Raw genomic sequence first — 22,448 nt, 5'->3', positions numbered from 1 at the left:
CATCCCAATCACATCAGAAGCAAACTATTTCCTAATTACAATACACCGTAAGCATTTCTTGGCTTATTAGCTTTTGCCACATCATACTGTAAATGCCTTAAAGCCAATCATCTAAAATTACCCCTTGTGGGTCCTACTACAATGCACCTTTCACAGTTCTATTTCTCCAGAGTATCTGGTCTTATTTGCAAGGCCATCCTTTGAAACTTGTTTCTAGCTCCATTTCTCTCTCAGCAATGTCTGTCCTATTCCATGGCATTTCTAAGTCAGCATTTCTTGTCTCAAGGTTTGCATACAGATGAACACACTGTCTGGACCTTCTGTCAGGCTTTGAGAAGTCTCTACAAATCCATTTCTCACATTTGGGCACTAAACTGAAATCAGAAACAACAACAACAAAAAATTGCCTGTTCCACCCAATCTCTCCCATTTCCTAATAATAGTGATCATTCAACTCTGCAGATGTTGGACATGCTTTGAAGCACCCATCCTTCAGAACAGTGTCCTCTGTAGTACCACTCTGGTGGGTTTACTCTTAGACTGGCCACAGTGTTATTTTAACCCTTAAAGATCTCATCACCCCCCAAACCAGAGAGGAATGCTGATTTAAAGGACAGGGGGTGTTTTCGTTTAGAAGCAGACACACTGAGATGATTCTGTGTGAACAGAAAAGGCACTCCATCTGTTCTGTGGAACTCGACAAAATGAGAGGCTCAACAGTGTGTATTATTATCTATCAGGTGTGCAAAAAATGCTATCTAATTTAGACACCACTTTCAGTGAACGGTGTTTATTGTACCAACTGTATAAACTCAGATATTTGGTATATTTGATGGAGTGGAGCATTGTAACAGTCACTACTGAGAGGCTTCTGGGAATGCACCAGACAGAAGTGACAGAGCCAGGACTGAGGTGTGCCACTCTTCTGAAATACGAGAAAAACCTCAGTGTCTGTTCCCAGGGTCTTTACATTCCTGTGTAATGTAAAATCAGATGAGAGATTACTTCTTTTGGTGCTTTACTGGGGCTCTTCAAAAACACCTTTCCATGGGGTCAAGGCACTGGGGCAACTTCTTACTGAAACACATTTCATGCTGAGCATTTTACAGCCTCCTTTACACAGATTAGAGATTTGCTGTCGTAGACTTGGAAGAACTCATCAGCCTCTGGACACCTAGGATAAATGTGGGAACCTTTAGATGTGTTTACCTATCTCATCCATAAGTCATTTACCCCAAAAAGTAAAACCCCAAACCCCTCCTAAATATTTTGTTACTGCAGCAAATGTAGAAATTAGATGTGGTGCTTAGGGACATGCTTTGGTGGTGGACTGGGTAGTGTTGTATTAGTGGTTGGAATGGATGATCCTAAGGGCCTTTTCCAACCTAAATCACAGAATAATTTGTTTTGGAAGGGACCTACAAGGATTATCAAGTCCAACTCTTAAGTGAATGGGCCATACAGGGATCAAACCCACAACCTTGGCATTATTATTTTTTTTTCTATTACTCTGATAATCCTCTCTACTGGACCACAAAACTTGTTGGGCTGTCTACAGTTTCCTAATACACAAGGAATTTCCATACCCTCGGTTTGGAATTACACCAGACTCGAAAAAATGCAACTTTTTAAATTATAAGGGCAGAAATACAAATTGTTCAGCAACACCCAGCACTGCCAACTTTATTTTGGGAAGCACAAGCAAGCAGAGCTAGACTGCCTGGTATGTCATTTGGGGCAGTGGGAAAGTAAACCAACATCATCACCTCTATTTAAATAGTGCTGTTGCAACATCTGAAAATAGGAAGTGCTGGGAAGGTCGCTGGTGCCCAGCCCGGGTGGTGATGGTGCAAACATCGATGGCTGAGGTTGTCTTTCTGCCTGGGAGCAGTGACTGGCTGCTGTGGATGTGACCCTGTCCCCCAGGCAGCTGCAGGAGCAGCATGGGGAGCTGCAGCCAGCAGGCTGACGCCAAGGGAGTGAAAGCATCTGTGAAAATAAATCACCCATCCCAATCTCGTTCTAAATGGGACTGCTCATTGATGTGGCCTGCTGGGAAAATCAGAAGGGAAGCAGGGAGAATTGCTGCCATACCATTACTCTGGAGGGATATTTAGGGATGTAATGGTGCCAAATGTTCTGTTTCCAGGAAACAGAATAGTGTGATGTACAGAAATAAATAACCCCTGGAGCAGAGAGGGGCTCACCTTCGCAGTTTGGGATGGAAAGCAAATTATCAAACACATTTGTGTGTCATAAAACTTTCATCCACTAAAAGAATCATTGATTCAAGAATGATTGAAATTGATTATTCAAAACTAACAAGCCAGCCAAGAACAACACTATTCATACATTCCCAGTTTTGTGAGGACCCTCTAGAATAAAACCCTGTCCCAGCAACTGGGAAAATGATGGCAAATTCCAAGTGATGTCAGGTGAGCTGGAGACTTGGATGAGCATCTTTGATGAGTTGTGGATCCACCCCTGGATACATTCCCCCCACACCCACCAACACCTTCCTTAAACCACAGCTTCCCCAGAGACTTGAGGAAACCACACAGGAGTAGTGTAAGCCTGGATGTGGACAGGTGGAATCCTGCACCACTCAGAATCAGGATGTTTGCACCATTTCTGGGAGACAACAGCCTTTCACTACAAAGTGACCAGAGTGAGGGCAAGGAACCAACCCCCAGCTCAAGAGGATCCAGTCACCAGGAGGAAGAAATCAGTTTCCCTTTTAGTGCATCCCAGGACTTCTTGAAGTGAAATGCATGACATCAGATTTACTGCCTCTCCTTTGCTGGGTTGTCTGAATACACTTAAACACCACAAATGCAAACTGCAACCTTCAAACTGACTGAAAGGGAAGAAAGAGAAAAAAAACCAGAAAATAATGTGGCAGCACGTTTCTCTCTCTCTCAGGATTTTTCATAGAGGTGCACAGAGAGAAATGTGCTGCCACAGAATATAATTTGTATACTGACAAGGCACAGTAGCATTGGCCATCCACATGCTGGTTGATTTCTTTTTGGACAAAATTCCTGTTTTCAGATGAATTGTCTCTTGACAAGGTCTTAAAGATTGTGTGGTCAAATGTGTCAGTGGAACAAACAGGGGGATCAAAAGATTTCCATGCAGATCAAAATTAAGTAGGATCAGATGCAAGCCGAGACTTTCAGTCTCCTGTGGAAGCACGTTAGATGGGAAAGTCAAGGGATGTGAAGGGAATAATGTAAAAACATTCCACAATGCATGGAATATCAGTGTGAACTGAGGACCTCTGTCCTCTGAGGTCCTATAAAAATCCAAGCTATTATAACTCAGTGCCTGTATCATACAGCTATATATACAATTAGAGCCATCTGCTCATCCTGGATATCACTGTAGTTCTAGTCAAACCAGACCAGGAAATTACAACATCAGAAACATCTTAAGCTGAGTCCCCTAAAAAAAAATAAATTCTGCCACTTCAACCAATTTGTCTTACATATGAAAGCGAAGTAATACTTAAATACATTTTTTTTTCTTCAGGTTCACAAAGGCACTTCCCATCTGGAGTGGTGCATTTCCCCCATTACCCAGATCTCTTCTGGATTGCTCTATGATCCCAGAAACTCCTGCTAGGTTGTGACCTTTGTGAAATGAGTTTGGTGGTGAAGTGTCCCTTGACCCCATATCAAGGACTTTTGTGTGTCCAGGGTGGGAGCAGAGACCACGTTGAGTGGGGAATGACAGTGGGAATATTCAGTCATTCTCTGACAGCCTTGGAACATTACTTACCTTCCACTGTTACTGGAATTTTAAAAATTCCAGTAATTACTTACCCAGATTGTGGCCAGGATGGAAATTTAGATACCTACAGAATGTGCAGTATGAATGTTATCATCTTAGCTCTGTGATTGACTATTGTAGTTGTAATAAATTCTACTGACAGCCTCTGTAAGTGTTAAATTAGTCAGTGATTAGGAATTGCTAAGAATCTTGTGATCCACTGTTGGTTTTTTGTTTCTTTTCTGCCTCTGTTAAGGCTGGGATTGAAGCTCTCAAGATGATATTTCTTTTAGACTTAGGTGTTTCTTATTTCTTATCTATATTACAGTCTTACAAGGTGTGAGTTTTGCAGTATTTCACTAATAAGGTACAAAATGGCTAATTATTGTTCTTTACAAGGGCTTTTAAGGCTAAGCTATCTAATTAAGAAATGACACTTAAATTATTTTTACTTTTAACCTAATAACCAACCCCTCATGTCCCACAATGCGGACTTTTCTGTCTAATTACAAAATACCACCCAAACCCATGAAGAAGAAGGTGAAGAAGAAGGACCAGATACTGCCTTAAAACTTCTGTCTTGCTTTATATATACATTACTATATTCTAAACCCTTAAATTCTGAGTTTCCCACCCAGTGATATCACACACTTCTATCCAAACTCCACCCCCACAATCCCAGTTCTGTCATTCCATTTTGGAAGCTTCTCCATGGCCTCAGGTCAAATGCAGTGTTCTCCTGGGGGTCAGTGCCTGTCAGCACAGAAAGTCCAAAATTCTCAGTAACCAGGGTTCCAACAATCCACCTAAAAACTGTGAACAAACCTCAGACTGTTGCTGGTTCGGAAGCCGTGTAAAAATTCCATCTGTGGTAAACTGGTGTTTTTACAACATCCTCTTAAAATCACCTTTTGCTGGGATACATTTGATGGTGGTGCTTTAGGTGATGCTCATTAATTACATCTGTGATCCTTTAGATGTAAATCCTTGACAAGGTCTGGGACTAAGATTGGACTGAGCTGCACCAAAGCTCTGAAATGAGTCTGCTCTGACTCTCACGACGCAGTAGCAGGGTCCCTTTTACCCTTTTGCATTTTTCATCTCTGTGTAAATCATTCTATCTCAATTCTAACTCGATTTTCCTCTGTGTGATTCATCCATGTAAAAAGTGATAGAGTGGACCTTGACACTGAAATTTGCTAGCTCACACTTTTACAAATTCATGCTAAACATACTTTTGCTAATGGCTTTGATGGTGATTCTGTAATGACCTAAACCACTCACTGACAACACCATCACACTCAGGAACTGAATCCAAGCAATCCTGAATGTGCCATCTAGGGATTTTTCAAGGAAAAAATGCCCAAAAGAGAAAATGAGTTGTGCTGATTTCCAACTCTGAAAAAGTATTTCTTGGTTTAAATTGCTTCCGAGTGAATTTACAATGTCATTCTCTGAGCCATTCTGTGAAATTACCCATGCATTACATTCTCAAAAGCATTTTATGCCATCTGTTTGGGATACTTAGTGTGAACATATTTGGGGGGTGAAATTAGTAATTATAAGAGGAGGAAATTAACATATTGGACTAATTAACAGCATCTTCTGGGAAAGAAACAGGGAAGATAACGAATTACAAAGCTTAATGTTTACTGTTCTCCCAGCTAAATAAAGATTGTTCAATATGGCTCTCCTTGGGTTTCTTTTCTTGATTTCTTTTCCCCTTCTAAAATATATCTGCACTGTGTCAAAGAACAGGAGCCAGAGAAAAGACTCAGACACTGCAGGCTCTGTGGTCTGGTTCTCTCCATCCACGCTGCTGAATGGAGCTCACCAATGTTCCCATGTGACACATCCTTCTCATTACCAGGGTTCAAAATGAGGCTTGCAACACAGCTCACCTCATTTTGGACATTGAAATATTAGAGCAGACTTAGTTACAGAAGCTCATTATGCTTGGACCCCAATAAAGGAAAAGCATTTCGTTTCTGCTACATTTTAGGTTTTAATTTAGGATTAAATCGTGCTTTGGTCTTTAACTGTACCATTAGAGCTCTCCACCCATGAAGAGGTGGTGATTATATTGCAGACCTCCATTTTTAATGAGAAGGATCATAGCTGAATAGCCCAGACTGTTTGGAAGATCCAGTTTTCATGGAGCACAAAAAAAAAACAATCATGGGAACCACCATGTTCTTGTTGATGACCAACCACCCTGAGAAAAAAACATTGGTCCATGCTAAGCAAAAAAGGGAATTTTTATCCCTAGGGTGTCCCAAAGTTCATCTCATGCTTATACCTGAGGCTGACCATGAAAGAGATTTGAGATTTACTATATTTTATTATATGTAGGGTTTATTACTTGTATAAACCCACTCTCAAAGCACAGTACAGGTTCTCAGGATTTTAAAGTATCAAAGAAAATTTGTTCTAAAAAAGCTGCAGGTTAGACTGACTATAAAAATCAACTTCCATTAATTTCAGAGTATTGCTTTACCTCTGATCAGTGATACCTCACAAAGATAGTGGAATAGAAGAGAGACTTCTGTATCTTCTCCCTTCCCTTTCCCATTAAAATTCTTTTCCAGTAGCCACACTCCACTGGAAAATATGCCGTGTCTTCATGCATCACATAAACAGTCCAGAAAATTATATTTTGTCAACAACTGAAAAATAAATTGTTTGCTGACTTCTAAGACAGCCTGGCGTGAAATTTGTGGGTTTTTTTTCTAAAACAGAAGCTCTGCACAAGGAAAAACACTTCATGAATAAATGGCAAGTTTTACGATAATATTTACAAACACATCCAAAAGGCAAAGAACACCTAAAGGAAAGGTCCAAATATAGAACCTCATTTATCTTCCCTTTGTTTCCAGCTAAGGAATGGAATAGATGGTCATTAAACTGATTTAAACAAATCTGCTACAGGAGGCAGAGCTGCTCTCTGGAACACAGTGGCACCAAGGGGCAGAGCTTGGGGCAGATTCATAAAACAGGTCAACACACCCATTTATATGCAAATTGAGAGGCAGTGTAGCAGTCAGAGGCCCTGAAAGGCCTCTATGGAGGTCACTAGCCTAAGATAAGAAATGCAGAGTCATGATGAGTAGACTGGAGCTGCCCCTCTTCTGCACATCAGACTTTTGTTATCTCTCTGTAAAGCTATAGGTCGTATTCTCTTCAACTCTAGCCATTGGACAATTTCTAATCTCCCAGTTGCCTACTTAAACCTTCACTTCTACTCAGTTCAGATGGAAGAGTTGTCATTGGAACCCTTTGCAGAAGCTGCCAATAAAGACATCTCCGCAGAACTCCACGCAGCCTTCACCTCTCTCCATCCCTGCGTCTGCCGAGGCACTTTGCGAGCACAGAGCTGAAATCACTGAGAGCTGAAATCACTGAGAGCTGAACTCACTGAGCTGAAATCACTCCACAAGTGCTCACTAAAGCTGCCTGCAGCTCGGAGCTAGCCCAGGGGCCCAGACAGGCTGTGCCTCATCAGCACAGCCCTACCTGGGACACCTACGGCGGCTGCTGCCCCCGGGGCCAGACGGACCCCAAGCCACCATAAGGCAGTTAAGGCACCACAACTTTCACACTTCAGTCTGATATCCAGATCAGCTTATTGTCCTGAAGGAATTAAGTCAGAATAAAACACCACTGGTCCAACATATTTTACAGAAAGATTTTTAATTCCCTGAGCCTCATTTCCTTTGCTGTTTCCCAGTGATGGACACCTGGCTGAATGACAACACCTACATTATATCTTAAGCTCCTTACTCCACGAATATTCACTAGGGGGAAAAAGGAAGTGAGGAGGAAGGGAAGAAATTTAGTTTTTCCCTCAGAAGCACCCTTCATTGCAGTACACCCCCCCAAGTCATGCTGCAGAGGAGTGTGGCTCTGAGTGTGCTTCTCCCACTTCTGAAACAAAGCTGGATCCAGTTTCACATCTCTTACAGCATCATTTTTGTGCTGGTGTATTTTAGCCAAGAGACAAGTGCTTTGCCCTGCTTCTACAAACTGGTCTGGATAAATGGGCAAGACACTTCAACTATACTAATCTTCAACTACCACATCCGTCAGTAAGGCTAATTCAACAGATTAAACCATGAGAAAGGGCTGTCAGTAGTTCCCCTGAAGCTCTCTCCAGGTGTGTAAAATTCCAAGTTCTCCTTCCTCATCACACATTGTCACCAAGGAAAAGCTAAAGCTGGAGACAATATGTTTATCTCAGCAGGAGAAGATGTTCCTGGAGCAAGGGCACTTTGAAAATGGATCCTCAAGTAACAAGAAGCCACGAAGAAACAGAGGAGTAAATACCTGTGACATTGGTGCGGGCTGACAAAGCTTCGCAGTACTTTTCCAGCAGAACGGACAAGGGCAGGTTCACAGAGGATTCACAGTGGAGAACTATCTGGATAAACAGAAAGAAACCAAGCAGGTAAAGCAGCAACCTAGAACAGATTTTCTCATTCATGAGTACAATAAGCCCCAGCAGTCTCAGAGCAGTTCCCATTCATGATTTATTCAGGCACAGACACCCCCTGACACAGAAGGTTTGTGGTTGTACTTGCTCGGCTCCAGTGCATCACATGAAATTCACCTGACTAATGCAGGAAACTGCAAATTAACCACCTATTCTGGATCTCTCCTTGTGGGAGCTGCTCAGTGCCTTTAACAAAGCTCTGGATCCCCTTTGTCTCATCACCTGAAAGTAGATGCCTGAAACAGCAGAGCTGAATCACATCCATTAAAGATTGAGTGTTGAGTTTTTTCAGTAAACTTTTAATTGGTATGTGGGTGCCAAAGATCCTTGCACATTCAAGAGATACAGCAATTGGCAAAGGGCAGTTCAGAGGGCTTGAAGAAGGTGTTTCCATGGAATGTATAGGATAATTGGGCATCCCTGTAAGGTGTCCTGTGGCTCTTTTTAGCCAGTGGAAGACACACAAGTTTCTGACCCTCAGCATTCAGGGCTGAGCCTTCTACTGAGGACAAATAACAGTGAGAAAGAGCAGAAATGCCAACATGGGCACTTTGAGAAAGCTGCAAGTTCAGCACAAGGTAACAGTATAACCCCAAGTAAAATTTAGGAAATAAGAGTTGAAAATCGATGGGGATATTTAATTTTCACACTCAAAATAAAGTGCCCAGTGCAGACAGAGGAGAGGAGCCCACACCAAACTGTAGAGCCAAGTTGGGATCCTGCTTGGAGCAAGAGAAGCTCTTGGAAAGTCCTTTAAGAAAGGCAGGACGAAATGTGGCAGGAAAATTCAGGAGTGACAAATCAATGACAGAAAATTCAATTTTCAAACTATGAAACAAAATCTTTCTGACTGTTTCTGAGGGGGATATAAAGCCATGGTAACACACAAAATGCCTTTGCTTTTCTGTTTACACAGAATGACTCCAACAAAATTCAGGCAGCTTTTACTCAGGGAAACAACCATATTCCTTAAAGGTTGATATTATATTTCAGTGCTCTAAGGTGTGTTAAGTGATTGAGGAACCCATTTTTTGTCACTGAATTCTCTGTCACTTAATAAAAAGGAGGGTAAGTGCTCATGACAATAGAATCCATCAGCAGTGTTGTCTCTAAAGAACAACTGTTCTTTGTACAACACCTTGTTCTACCTATTTCTCACTTTGCTGTTATTTTATAAAATAGGAAGTGTTGAAGTACAAACAGAGAGCCTTTCCCAGATTTCATTCTTTTCATACAAACTCCATGAAGGGGCTGTTTCTCCTCCAGGTGTGAGGATGTGTGAAGAATTTTGAATTAGTTAGAGACAGGACTTCTAAGTTGTTTCAGATAATGTGATTTATTTTTCTTATCTTTTACACAGGTAGGAAGGGTGAGTTCAGATCACATCTTCACCACATAACTCAAAATGTCCCAAGACTCTTAGTTACAAGACCTTTTAAAGATTTATTAACTAATATAACACTACTAACAAATATATTTATATTTTTGACCTAATTCTTAAATATTTTGTTTTATAGACTCATAACACAGTGTAAGCTTTTTAAATTAATCATGTTATAACACACAAACTTACAGTTCCGTACTCTAAAACTTTAAACTTTCTTCTACTTAACATATCTCTGCTTTTAACTACAAATCTACATTCTCACTTCTAGCACCTTAATTTAAAAGCCTTTTCTAAAGTCTCAGATCAAATCTTGTGTTCAATCCTAAACTTTGCCTTACAGGCTCGAGATTCTGAGAATTCCCTGCATTTCAAATTCCAGCATCCAGGGAGGCTCCGAACTCCTGCCTCCCACAGCAGGACCTCCGTGCATGGTCAGGTCAGGGAGATAAAGCCAGGTACAGATTCCACCCCCCGAGGCACAGAGCTCCCAAACCCCAGACTCTGCAGTGGCCACGTCTCCTGCCAGATCCAGGCATGTTGAGACAGCAGAGGCATTTCTTCCCCTCCACCCCTCACCCCTCTGCCACCTCCCAGGCCAAAGCACTGCCTCACTTCAAAGAAGAAACTCAAGCCATCCCCGTGTACTGTAAATACGCCGCGTGTTCAGCTGTGCCCTCCCCAGGACGATGGGAAAGCACAGACAGAGGTCAAGCTCAGCACAGCTTGGGGAGGAATAGGAAAGGTTAAATGTCACATTTGCCTTAGGGTCAGCTCAGGTTAATTTGGCTGGGGGGAAAAGTGCCTTCCACATATTATGTTACTTTTGGTTTCATTTTCTCTCCGCTAACCACAGTCAACAGCCTTGATGTGAGCGAAACTTCTTTAAAAAAAAAAATGTATTTAAAGCAGATAAACCCAAATTATGCCTCAGGTTTTAGCTTTTATATTTTTCAGAATCTCTACTGCTTCAGTGTGTAGTTCTGAGCTTCATATTATGGGATGGTGAGCTCTCTTCACAGAGCAGGGGGACAAAACAATTCCTTCTCCAGCTGGGCACCAAGGACAAATGATCCAAATCTCAGGCCCAAGAGCACAAACAACATGGGCTGGAGAGAGAAAAACAAGCAGGATGGGAGTGCATGGGCTAAAGCTGGAATGGGACAATGAACTGCAAGGTGCAAATGGAGCAGAGCTGATCCCAGTGAGAGCCCCCGGGAGCGCTCGTGCATTTTGGGACCATTTTGGTTCATCTTGGGTGCAGCCCTGGCTGGGCTCTGGTGCTGCCCAAGGTGGATCCATGGAGGAGATCCTTTGAATAAATCCCTGCTTTATTCTTTAGCTCTGTCCAGCCTCTGTTCTAGGTCAGCCTTCAAAAGCCCCTCTTACAATAATAAAAAACAGCAAAAAAAAAAAAGAAAGAAAGACAAACATTTCAGTAATGTTGAATTGTAAAGATAAATAATTGGGCCCATGACTGAAATTATATTTTGAAGTACTGAAATTGCTTTGGGTCACTAATACATGACTTTACTCAAACTGCATTTCTCTTAAAAGAGCTATTCCATAACCTCTGCCCACCAAATCACTTATTTTCTGTCCTGAAAATTTACCTAAATCATGCACAGAGATGTCCAGCTTAATTCCTCAGAGCCACTGTGGACATTTATGAACAAATAAAACTAATGTGCCAAGCCAAAGACTGAGGTGGAAATGAATCCTTTACGTTCCAAAGCAGGGACACCAACTAAGAGCAGGCCAGCTCTGAGCCTTCAGAAAAAAAAAAAAAAATACAGAGCCTTTGGTCAACTTCCTATTCACATCTGAGAGGACTTTGGGAAAAGGATGAGTTGCTCTGGTGTGGCACTGTCTGCCTCTCTCATGGGCATTTTGTTGGATCTTTCCCCTTGGACACGGTCACTGCTCTTCATTAATTCATGAAAGATCTTTATCTCTGTCAGAGGGCATCAACTACGAGACACAAGAGTTGCCTGCTCTCAGTTCCAACCAGCATTTGTGGTTATTTCATCCAGGTAAGAGAGGATTTGCAACTTCATTTTAAGAAGAATTAACAAAGAATCCTGGTTTGAAATACTGAGTTCCTCTATGAAGCAATATAGAAATATAAAACCAAATGAACATCGGTGCTGTAAAATTCACCTGCATGGAAGAGGTTGTTTTTTCTTCTCAAATATGGAAGAAATGGCTACAGGATTATAAAGGAATGGCTCATTTTTGTGATATTTTAAATATTTCACAGTAGGCAGCAGCAGAGTGGGTGAAGTTAGCAGGAATGCAAGCTGAAAGGAAGGACTGAAGAGAAAAAGGAATGACCCACAACAATGGAACACCCCTTGCCAAGGTGGAGGTGAGCTTGGAGGCAGTGGATGCTGCCACACATGGACAGATGCACACACCTCCCCTTTCCCATCCTCACACAAGAATTCCCAGATGCCACATTGCAGTGCTCTAATAAAAGCCAGTTGTTAGGCCTCCCTGTCAAACATCTGCTGGTGGCATGCTGAGAGGTGCTGACATCTGACACAGCCTCAAAGCAACAGAGCAAAAACTCTTAAAAAAAAAAAAAAAAAGTAGTTTCTAGTACTCCCGAGGTCCCAGAGAAATCCATCCCATGGAAGTACAAGAGCATCTCAGCAGAAAGCCACTCCCAGAAAAGCAGTGGGATTTAGACTTCAAAACAGAGAGAGCAGCAGCTGAGCTGATCACACAGGGATTCCTTTGGAATTCAGGAAGAGAAGCAGGAATTTTCCAGATGCAGTTCATCTGCAGTATTTTAAATCTTTAAATTGGAATGACCTCCACTGACTGCATCACCTGGGTCTTATGCACTGTAAGGACAGAGTCTCTTGGATGCATCCTTCCTAAATTTTCTTTAGACACTACATACAAAAGGAGAGGTCAAAACATCCCTGGAGATGATGGCTGCAGGAAGACACGAGCACATCACCGTCTTGTTTAATCATCTGTGCTCTTTCTTTTACTGAGCAAGTGACCTTCCAACATGGAAAAATGTGGGAGTTATCAACACAAAATGTGCTCAGTCCACAGCTGACAAGAGAAGGGTCCATCTCATGTCTCCTTTGCCGCACAAAGTCTCACCTTGCACTATTCACTGTGCTCTCTATAAAGCCAAAGCATTTTCCACTCCTGAGAAACCACCTGGCATGGATTATGTCAGGAGGATGCTTCTTCCTATCCTTCATCTCTGGGCACCTCTTCTCTCAAGACTCCAGCTTTTCCCATGTATTTCTTTAAAATATCCAAGGCTGCAAATGCTACCTTGTTTCAACATCAAAATTGCAGCAAAACTGTCTTCAGCACACAGAAAAGCTGCTGCTTAGTAGCTTTGCCCCAGAACCCAGGGAAAGAAAAAAAAAAGAAAAAAAAAAGTGTGTGTGTGAGAGAAAAGGGAAACCTGCATTTAATTTTTAGTTCTTCAATTAGGCAATGCAAATAAATTCACTCCATCTCCACAATGAGACTGAGTTCTCACCCCAACTTCTGGGATGGAAATGCTCAGAGCAGTGGCCCAATTAAAAGCAAAAATTTAGTTTGTGTGCAGAGAAGCTCATCTTAGGGAAACACAGGCATCTAACTTCACAATGAAAATGTAATTAATGAAAGAGCTCAACTCAGCAAAACCAAAGTGAATCCCACACTTCCTTGACAAAATCCATCCTCTGTTTGAACACAGTGTCCAGGGCAGGTGGGCATCTGGCAAGTTCTACATCACTGGTGGGGAGAAACAGAGCCTTTGGGAAAAAAAAACCCACCAGATATTCCTTGGAATGCTCTTATTAAAAATGCCAGTGTTCATCTGAGCAGCTCTTTCCTTCTAAGAGAGGGCAACACATGGGAGAGAATGAGGAGAGCTGGAATATTTGCTGACTACTCATCACCTGAAGGAATAGGTACAATCAGAGGAGTGAAAACTGCTACTTCAGGACAAAAACAGAGATTAGCACAGGAGAGGAGGGGAAAGCCATCTTCACAATGGCCAGGATGGGTTTATATCCACTGCCATGTGGTTACTTCATCCACAAGATGCATCTGAAAGAGATGCTTATTAAAGAACAGAAGTCAGAGGGCCAGTGTGTTGGAAAGACTTTGTTTTATGGAGAACCAAAAAGGTCAGCCCTCTGCCTCAAGATGTTTTTGGCCTTTCTCAACACAGTGACTTAAAATCGCTCGTGCAGCAGCACTTGGCAGCGTACAGTTGTTTGGCTTGGCTTCACCAGAAAAATAATTTCCATTTGGGATAGAAAGTCTAAATACAAGTTTTCACAGGAGCCTGCAACCTGAAACCTGAGCCAGCTAAGGTTACAGTAAAGGGAAGGACTCTGAGCACAGTTCAAGAAAAATAGGCTCCTTTTCAAATCATCCTTCAGCTCTTTAAACTCCCTCTGAGTTAATCCAAGTGGCCACATAAAACATTGCTACTTGCTAGAGAACACCAAATGCTCCAGGAGACACTGCTCCATGATCTTAAGAGGCCAGATGTATTCTGCAGCTCTTCCAGGAAGTCTGGAAAAAGAGACTAAAAGTCTGCATGAAATGGGAATTAGGACCCCAGTTCAATAGTGCAACTAAACACATGCTTGGTTTTAAGGCATGAAATTAAATCAATGTTTATGCAAAAATAAATTTAAAAAAAAAAAAAACCTTGAGCACCTGCTACTCTGAGCCCACCGCTGAACTTCACTGTTGTCTTTGAAACTTGGAGATCTGCTTTCAGTGAGCACTGCCTCCATGCTCTGCTGAAGCAGATTTGAGAGGGGAGGTTCTCCATCCACTGAAAGCCACGCAGGTGCTGAGGGATTTTCTGAAGCATGAGATACAAACCAGACCTGGTTAAGGCCACCCATGGGCTGGACTTGTCCAACCAGGTCTCCAAGCCCTTCCAGAGCAACCTGAGATGTTGAAAATGAGCATGACTGCATTTGAATCACAAGCTGCAGCTCTCCTGAAATAAAATTGTTTAATGGAAAGACTTTTCAATTTCACATCCTTGAAGAGTTTTGTTGGTCGGTCATCATGTGGGTATCATATTCAGAGCCTGGGAGGGGAGCAAGCCCCTCAGGACACTCCTGCCTTCATGTCTGCCCTCTCCTTAGGTCTGTGAGTTATTTTTTCCCACCCAATTCCAATTCCTGTGACTCCTCTCAGCAGCTGCAATGTGATTCACCTCACCCCTCTATTCCAGCAGGCTTTGCTTCAGGCTCCCCAGTGCTCAGAAGTGGAAGAAGGAACCACTGTCATGGATCAATCCATCACCTGTGCTTTAACATGGACTGCAGGATGAGATAATAATGCACTGGAGACAAAACACTCAGGGAATCCAGAGCAGCTCAAGTTTAAAAGTCATATTTACCCAAGTGAATGCCAATACCTCCCTCATCTAACCTTTACCTACAGGCAGAGCCTCTGCAAGGATCATTCACCCATGCACTGTCACCACTGCCACTGCACTTCCAAAGCCACCCCTCACAGGCTCTCCCAGCTTCAGCTCAACAAATCTGAGCTCCTCATCTTTGTTTTTCAGGTCTCTGCCACCTGAAAAAAAGGTAAAAACCCATCTGGATCAAGACTTTGTCAGCTGAAGACATCTGCTCAGCTTCCCATGGAATGCCAACAGTGGTACCTCTGTATCCTCCACAAAATGTGGACCCAAGATTTCCTGACAGGGATTTAAAAATGAGTCAGTGAGGTGGCACTGGGTATCAGCAGTGAACTTTCTCTCCATCTTTCCTTAAACTGCTAATTCTTGGGCTGGAGCCCACTTCTAGATTTGAAAACCAAGTGAAATTTAACTCCAGGTCTGGAATTATCTTTCACTACCTGAAGGGGAATCACAGACTCCTCTCTGAGGAGTCAGATTCCTTTCAGGAGCTGACAGCAGAGCATCAAGACAGGCATCATTCACAATTTGAAGTGAGGGAAAATCTCACAGAACATAAAGAAAAAATTATGCACCATGACAACGACTGAGCATCGGAAAAGAGATGTTGTAAAACGACATTTCAGAGATGCTGTGAGAGCTCCATCTTTGCAGATTTTCACAGCTGAACTGGATGAGAATGATTTGGTTTTGGAATTAACCCTGCCTTGAGAAGGTGACTGGACTTCTGGCAATCCCTTCCAGCACAAATTTTTTTTTTTTTCATTCCTTGATTCTATATGACTTATAGTCCCTGTGGTAAAAAGAATCACAGATAACAATTACTCCCCACTCTTTCAATGGGCAATGCAGTAAACAGCTTACAGACTGTATCTTGAACAACAATCAGCAATCCAGAGGCTTTCTCACTCATGTTTCTAAGATTTTTTTTACTCTTTTCACATAATTATAATTGAAATAGTATGCCAAATACTAGGAAAAGATATTCTTTTTAATTATTACTGTATTTAAAGATAAAATTTTCTTTTAATCCTTTTTTTTTTTTTAATTTTCTGAAGGAAAGAAATACTGCAAGTCTGACAAGACTTCAAAATCCTCATGAAGATACTTCTTTTGATAAAGTGAGGGATTCTTACACTTTGGAAGGTGTCTCAGCCGATGTCCCAGCAGGTGAGTTTTGAGGCAGGATGAGGAAAGATCCTCAGTGCCTCTGCCTGGAAGCACACCTGGTCAAAATACTTTCCTGAGCTCTGACACACCATTCTCAGCAGCCAGAGGGACACCCTGGGCTCCCTCTCTGCTGTGAAAGAGCCGATTGGCAGCAGAAGGAGCAGCCTGGTCCCTGGCAGGGATGTTTGCTCACACAACAAGCAAGCAGCAAGGGAAGAGCTGTGATGGCCACAGTGCCCAGCAGAGCCCTGGCGTGGCTCAGGAGCCTCTGCTGGCGTGAGCCCCCTGAAACCCAAGCCATGCCCAGGCCTGGGATCTGCTCCTGCCACTCAAAGGGAATCGATACCTCAGCGAGCGGAGCCTGGCTGGCAGCCCCACAGGAAACCTGTTCAGGCCCGTCAGCACACTTCCTTTCCTTCCCTTTTGCCTCCTTTCCTCCTTCCTTTGCACTGGAAAAGCCACCCCTGCCAGAGCACAGCACTTCCCAAACCACGGCAGTGCAGAGGTACCAGCACTGAGCAGCTCTCCCGCATGCCAGGGACCTGGGGAACAGCAGCAGGGATTGTCCCACAGCCCTGGGAAGCAGGCAGCTCCTCTCCAGCCCTCTGGCACTTCAGCTACTATTACCAGGGCAAGGGTTTAGCATTGCAGTGAGGACAGCTAATGTATTTTAATCTCCATCTGCATTACTCACTATTTACTTTCCCGGCATACACAGCCCAGAGTGGACAGTTACTCAGCCAGCATTATGCAAAAGTTTATAGAGCTTTAATTGGCTTCATTTAATTAGTTTCATTTTCTCACAGCTCCATGGAAGAAGTACTTTTCAGCTCATGAATTATCAAATGGATTTTCTTTCTTATTTAGTGAAAACATGCTGAGTTTCTGTGCAGGCACATGAGGCTTAAGGGATGTTTGGAAAGGCAGATTCCCAGTTCTCCACCCACTGAGCTCCACACCAGAGCTGGGGAAGGAGCAGCACACTCCCAGCACCTGGCTGTCAATGTTGGCTCCTCTGCACAGCAAGGAGGGACTTGGGAGTCAGAGGTCAGGACAGGACACTGGAATTCATCTCTGTGAGGTGCTCTTCTCTCTCCCTTCCACAGCCAAATGGACCAGCCTTTGAGAAGATCCAGCACAACATCTGCTTGGGAGAGCCAAAGCAGATGAGCCCAGGGCCAGGGAACTGAGCAGTGCTTACCACGGAACATGCTCCTTGTCAAAGAGCATTGCAGGGAGCATCCCACAAACACCCCCTCGCTGGAACCACCAACTGGAAATGAAATTTTCATGTATTTGGATGTGACTGACGAGATTCAAGCAGACAGTCACCTGAAGGACAGCTCTGTCTGTTGACTGATCTACTTTCTATTTGTCTTCTCTTGTAACAAGGACCGCAGGCAAATTTATACAACTTCTCAGAGAAGAAAATTAAAACACTTTACCCAACATTTGCCAACTTAAATCAAATACAGCTGCCTTCAAAGCTGTTAAGATTAAAAGAATTATTAGCAGCAAAAGAAAGCAATTCTGTATAAAGAAATAGTTTGATAAAAGAAATAGTTTTCTAAAGCAAATCGTCACAAAGTGTTCAACTGTCATGAACAGAAAGATAAGGAGGCAAAAACAATGTTTATGCAATACTTTAACACAGGCCATTGAGTATCCACATGAGGCAGGGAGGTGAGAGTGGCCCGCTGGACAGCTCCAGCTTTACATCCAGTAATTAATGTTTGCACTTTAAGGAAGAGCAGACTACATTTGGGATTAAAAGTGGTGTAAAATACAAGAAAGAAGGACATGGACACGATCTGTTGCAATTTACAGACATCATGTGGCAAAGAAAATTCCTGCAAAAAAGTCATCTGCTGGATAAATTTTTAATCTAGAGTAAACCAGCTTTCCCCTAAATCTCCTTCTTGCATTTGCAGTGCTGCAAAACCTGAAAGTGATATAAACTACAAAGGAGCAGATTCAGCAGCATGTGCAGCCTGTTGTTGCCACCCACATTTCCTCACCTCCCCCTCTCCCCAAAAAATAAGATCTGCAGAACTATTAAAAGACTCTAGAAATGTGCAAATGTTTGTTCTAATACAATATTTTTAAAATATTTGGTTTACTAATAGGGCAAAATGAAAATAAAAAGAAAACAGGAAAACGCATCCTTAGTAAGTCCGTATCACCCACTACCCCGTTTTTCTCGAGGTGAATCTCTCAGTTCAGCACATCAGCAGCAGGAACTCGCAGTAATCCCTGGCACAAAGAGAGCTGATCACCAAATTCAAAGCAATGAAGAGTTGGCTTTAGAGGAAAACCCCTCCCTGGGGCGAGCCCAGAGCGATGGCAGCACAGCACTCTCCATCCAAGCCAATAAATCAAGCAGTGCAAAGGTCTGAGTCCTTAATCACTTCAACTGTTCAATTTTTAGAATGGCTCCTGGCCACATTTCTGCCCCAAGCAATCTGGTGGTGTCTCACACAGTTCCTGGGAATGATCTGGGAGCTAGGGAGCACCATGGACCAGCTCTGTCCACAGTCTGCACAGCATCTCCCTGGTTTAGATGCTGAAGGAGCTCAATCACATGAGCACAAGTCACTCCCTGGCATTTTATTCTGAAGGCTGGAGAGCTTTCCTGGAGATATTGATGTAGCAGTGGAGTTAGAACTTGTGAGGCTGAAATTAAAATTCTGCACCTGACAATGCACAGCCTGCAAAGAGATCCCAGATCTCTCTTCCTTCACAACCACGCTCTGGTTTGGAATATGAAGGTCACAGAGTTTAGAGGACTTGATCATGACTTTTCCTCTGCTCTTGACAGGATAATAATATGTAAGCAGATGCCTTATATGCACAAAAGCTAAAGCTGCTTTCTTGCTGGCTAGGGGCAGGGATGAACATCATCACTGAAATGTTTTATGGCAAAACTACAGCCAGCCAACACCAGCACACAGCCACCTCCCTCCAACATCCAATTGCCATGGGATGGTTACAAACTAAACCCTGATAAAGTACTGCCCCAGGAAAGGCTTCTCCTGATGAGATGTTTGTGCTGCATTAATTCACAACAGGGCTGAATTTTGGCAGCCTCAGACCAGGAATACTATTTAACTTGTCATCACTGGCTGATACACTCACACTGCCCCAGCTCTTTTAACAGCTCCAGGAGAACAAATAAATGATAGCAAGCCTTGCTTTTGGTTTTGATGAATAATCCCCCCTTCTCCAAATTACGTGAATTTAGCAAGGACTTCATATAAAAATATCATAAGACTAATTTGCCTTCATTTTATGGTTTGGTTTTTGTTTCCCACATTCAGTTAAATGTATTTTCAAGTGCATCATACATCCAGAACTCCTTTAAGAGAACATAAATCTCAGTTCAAGTCTTCACCCTTTTGCTGACCAGCCCTGTGAAATCTGTCAGGTCATTTGCACCAGCATTTTCATGTGGCAGATCTAATTCTGTACCAGAAAGTTGCCTCATCTCGTGGGCGTTGCAAACCTGCAGCTCCCATAAAACACAATTGCTTGGCTGCTGTGAAAACTTCAACTCCCTTAATTGGGTAAGGGCCTGCTCTCACAAGCAGCCATTCTTTTCCTCAAATCCACAAATGTGGATAAAGTCACTGACTTTGAGTCCACTTTTGAGTGTTTTCAAGTTAAACAAGAACTTAAGAGCTTTGGCTTTGAGCCAAAGTTTTAAAACACTGCTCTTAAGCTTCTTGGTGCAAAGTTCCCTCCAGCTGGAAAGCAGAGATCCAGATTTATTGACAACATTCAGGGATTAAAACACTCCCCAAAGGAGCAGCAAAAGCTTTTGCTACAGCTGGAGCAACCAGAGCCGTTCTGAAGGTGAAGATTCAAAATGTTATTTCCCACACACGTATACAGTGAGACCCTGCCAGACATCAGCATGTTCCACCCAAACAAGCTCCTCTATAAAAACACACAGAATACACTCAGAGTTCACGCTTCTTGGACTAAACACATTTTACGAGAACTTCACTTTTTTGATCTTTAATCTACCTTCTCTCCTCCATTTCTTTTGAGGCAGTTTTGTTTTTAAAACAGTGACACAATTACCAAAATTTGAAGAAATAATTCAAATGCAAAGTTGCAGCAGAACTGGAAATCTGGAAAATCTATAGATTATATCCACAGAGGAAGCACATAACATTTCTTGATTCATTGAGAATGGATTAGTCTGGCTAAATTCTCAGTACCTGAGTACTTTTGATAACCCCACTGACAAGTCCCACACTCTAAAGACAAACTGAGATATTTTCATGGACCAAAATGAATCAATAAGAGAAAACACATACTGGGAGAGAAAAAACACTAAGAAACAGAGATCAGGAAGAAGTGGTTTGGGGATGAAAACAGCAAGTGTGTAGACCCATGGCACTGTGATCCCATGTGCACTGATCTCTTCCTTCTTTTGGGGATAAAAAAAAACTGACACTGGTGGAGGTGAGAAAGTATTCTCTCACTTCTAAGAAAGCTACTGTGAAAAAAAAAAGAAATTAAATTGTTGCTTGTCTCTGAAGCCTGTTCTTGACCTGGCTTTTCTTTTTCTTTCTAAATTAGAGAGGGGAGAAAAAACCAAACAAACCCCCAAAATAAACAAACAAAACCCCACAAACAAACAAAACCCAAACCAAACCCAAACAGACAGAACTTAGGGAAACAGAACATATTTTCTTTCTTTATCTAAGGAAATGTTAAAGATAGATCAATTACACTGCGGTTCAGAAGGGTCACTGCCACTTTTTTTAAAGCTGTGGGAACAGACTTTCCAAATTCTGCACAGGTTCAATGCTGCTTAACCTCTCCCGTTTTCTTTTCGATTCTGGCTTAACCATACTTGAAACCATCGCTCAAAACAAACAAGCCGCCAAAAAACACTGGGAAAGCTTTGGAAGTCCAGTCCGACAGAGAGACCAACCCGGTCTCCACCTCACCCCAGCATCTCCCAGGGGGATGCTGGTGATGGAGAAAAGCTTCCCGCGGGTTTCACTCGCAGCGAGTGCTTGGCTGGGTGCGTGGGCTGAGCCCTGCCCATCGCCACCCCTGACTGCCGAGCGCTGCTGGGGCACACGGTGCCAGCAGAGGCACCGGGACAGAGGCCGGGGACACCGGGCACCACCAGGGAGCGAGGGGATGGCAGGGAAAACCCCTTCCCGCTGGGGCAAGGAGCTGCCACCCCAGCGGGGTCCCTGTGCTGGGACCTCTTCTGGCAAGCAAAGGTGGCTGTTTCACAGGGCAGGGCGCACTAAAAAGGGCCCAGGGACTCGCTCCAGAGGTGAGCGAAAAGACGGTGGCTCTTACAGCACCTGTGATGGAGCACGAAAGGGCCACGGGGACGGCCGGATCCCCGGGCAGCACCTGGCAGGGAGCGGTGCCCGCCCGGGGTGCCCCAGAGCCGGGGCGCACCTGCGAGGGCGCGGGGCACGGAGCCGCACGGAGCCCCGAGCGAGCGCCCGGCGCTGCCCCGCTGCCTTCCGTGGGGCGTCCCCCCCGCTCCCTCCCTGTCCCTGTCCCTGTCCCGGTCCCTGTCCCGCACCCCCCGCCCCGTTCCCGTTCCCCGGCACTTACGGGCAGGAGCAGGAGCGCGGCGGCCGCTGCCGCGGGGAGGCTGCGCTGGGGCGCTCGCCCCGCCATGAGAGCTCGGAGGGTGCCCGGGGCTCAGCCGGACCCTCGGCGCTGCCCCGGCGCCGGCATCGCCCCCAGCCTGCTGTCCTTGACCCCTGCCCGCCGTCCCGGAGCCGAGCCCGGCGCTGCCGGCGCGTCCCAGAGCAAAGCCCCGGCAGGGAGGGAGGGAGAAGGGGGAGTCGAGCCCGCCCTCCGCCCAGGATTCCTCGGGGATGGAGGCGGCGGGGGGCCCCCGGGGGAGCGCGACCCTCACAGCCTCCAGCAGCGAGGGGCACCGTGCTCTGCCCCGGCTCCGAGCGCCGCAGCGGCTCCCCGCTCCATCGGGCACCGGGTGGAAGCGGGGCCGCACCGCCCGCACTCGGCCAGCAGCAGCGGGGAGCCCCCTCGCCGAGCTCTGAGTGATGGAGAGCCCTCTTCCCCGAGCGATGGGGACGCCTTCCACACCAGCTTCCAGAAATAACGGGGATCCTCCTCCACCCTCTCCCGTACGCTGGAAATCCCACCGCCTCCAAAGTGTCCAGGAGCAAGAGGATTCTCCCTGCCCAGGCTCTGGGTGCAGCGGG

At 44.2% G+C, this 22,448-nt stretch overlaps 1 protein-coding gene across 1 annotated transcript in view; it reads right to left on the bottom strand.

Moving 5' to 3' along the window:
- CRHR2 (corticotropin releasing hormone receptor 2) overlaps positions 1-22,028 on the bottom strand; it is a 147,857-nt gene extending 125,829 nt beyond the window's left edge. Inside the window, exons 1-2 of the mRNA XM_053960634.1 lie at positions 21,829-22,028; positions 8,095-8,188 (exon numbers count right to left, since the gene is read on the bottom strand). Coding sequence (XP_053816609.1) covers positions 8,095-8,188; positions 21,829-21,894 — 160 coding nt within the window. The 5' untranslated portion in view covers positions 21,895-22,028. The remainder of the gene's footprint in view (positions 1-8,094; positions 8,189-21,828) is intronic.
- Positions 22,029-22,448: the final 420 nt, after the last annotated feature.

This window comes from Vidua chalybeata, chromosome 1 (assembly GCF_026979565.1).
Source record: "Vidua chalybeata isolate OUT-0048 chromosome 1, bVidCha1 merged haplotype, whole genome shotgun sequence".
NCBI lineage: Eukaryota > Metazoa > Chordata > Aves > Passeriformes > Viduidae > Vidua > Vidua chalybeata.
The sequence above is the reverse complement of the archived record's forward strand: the minus strand, read 5'-3'. Positions and strand labels throughout refer to the sequence as shown.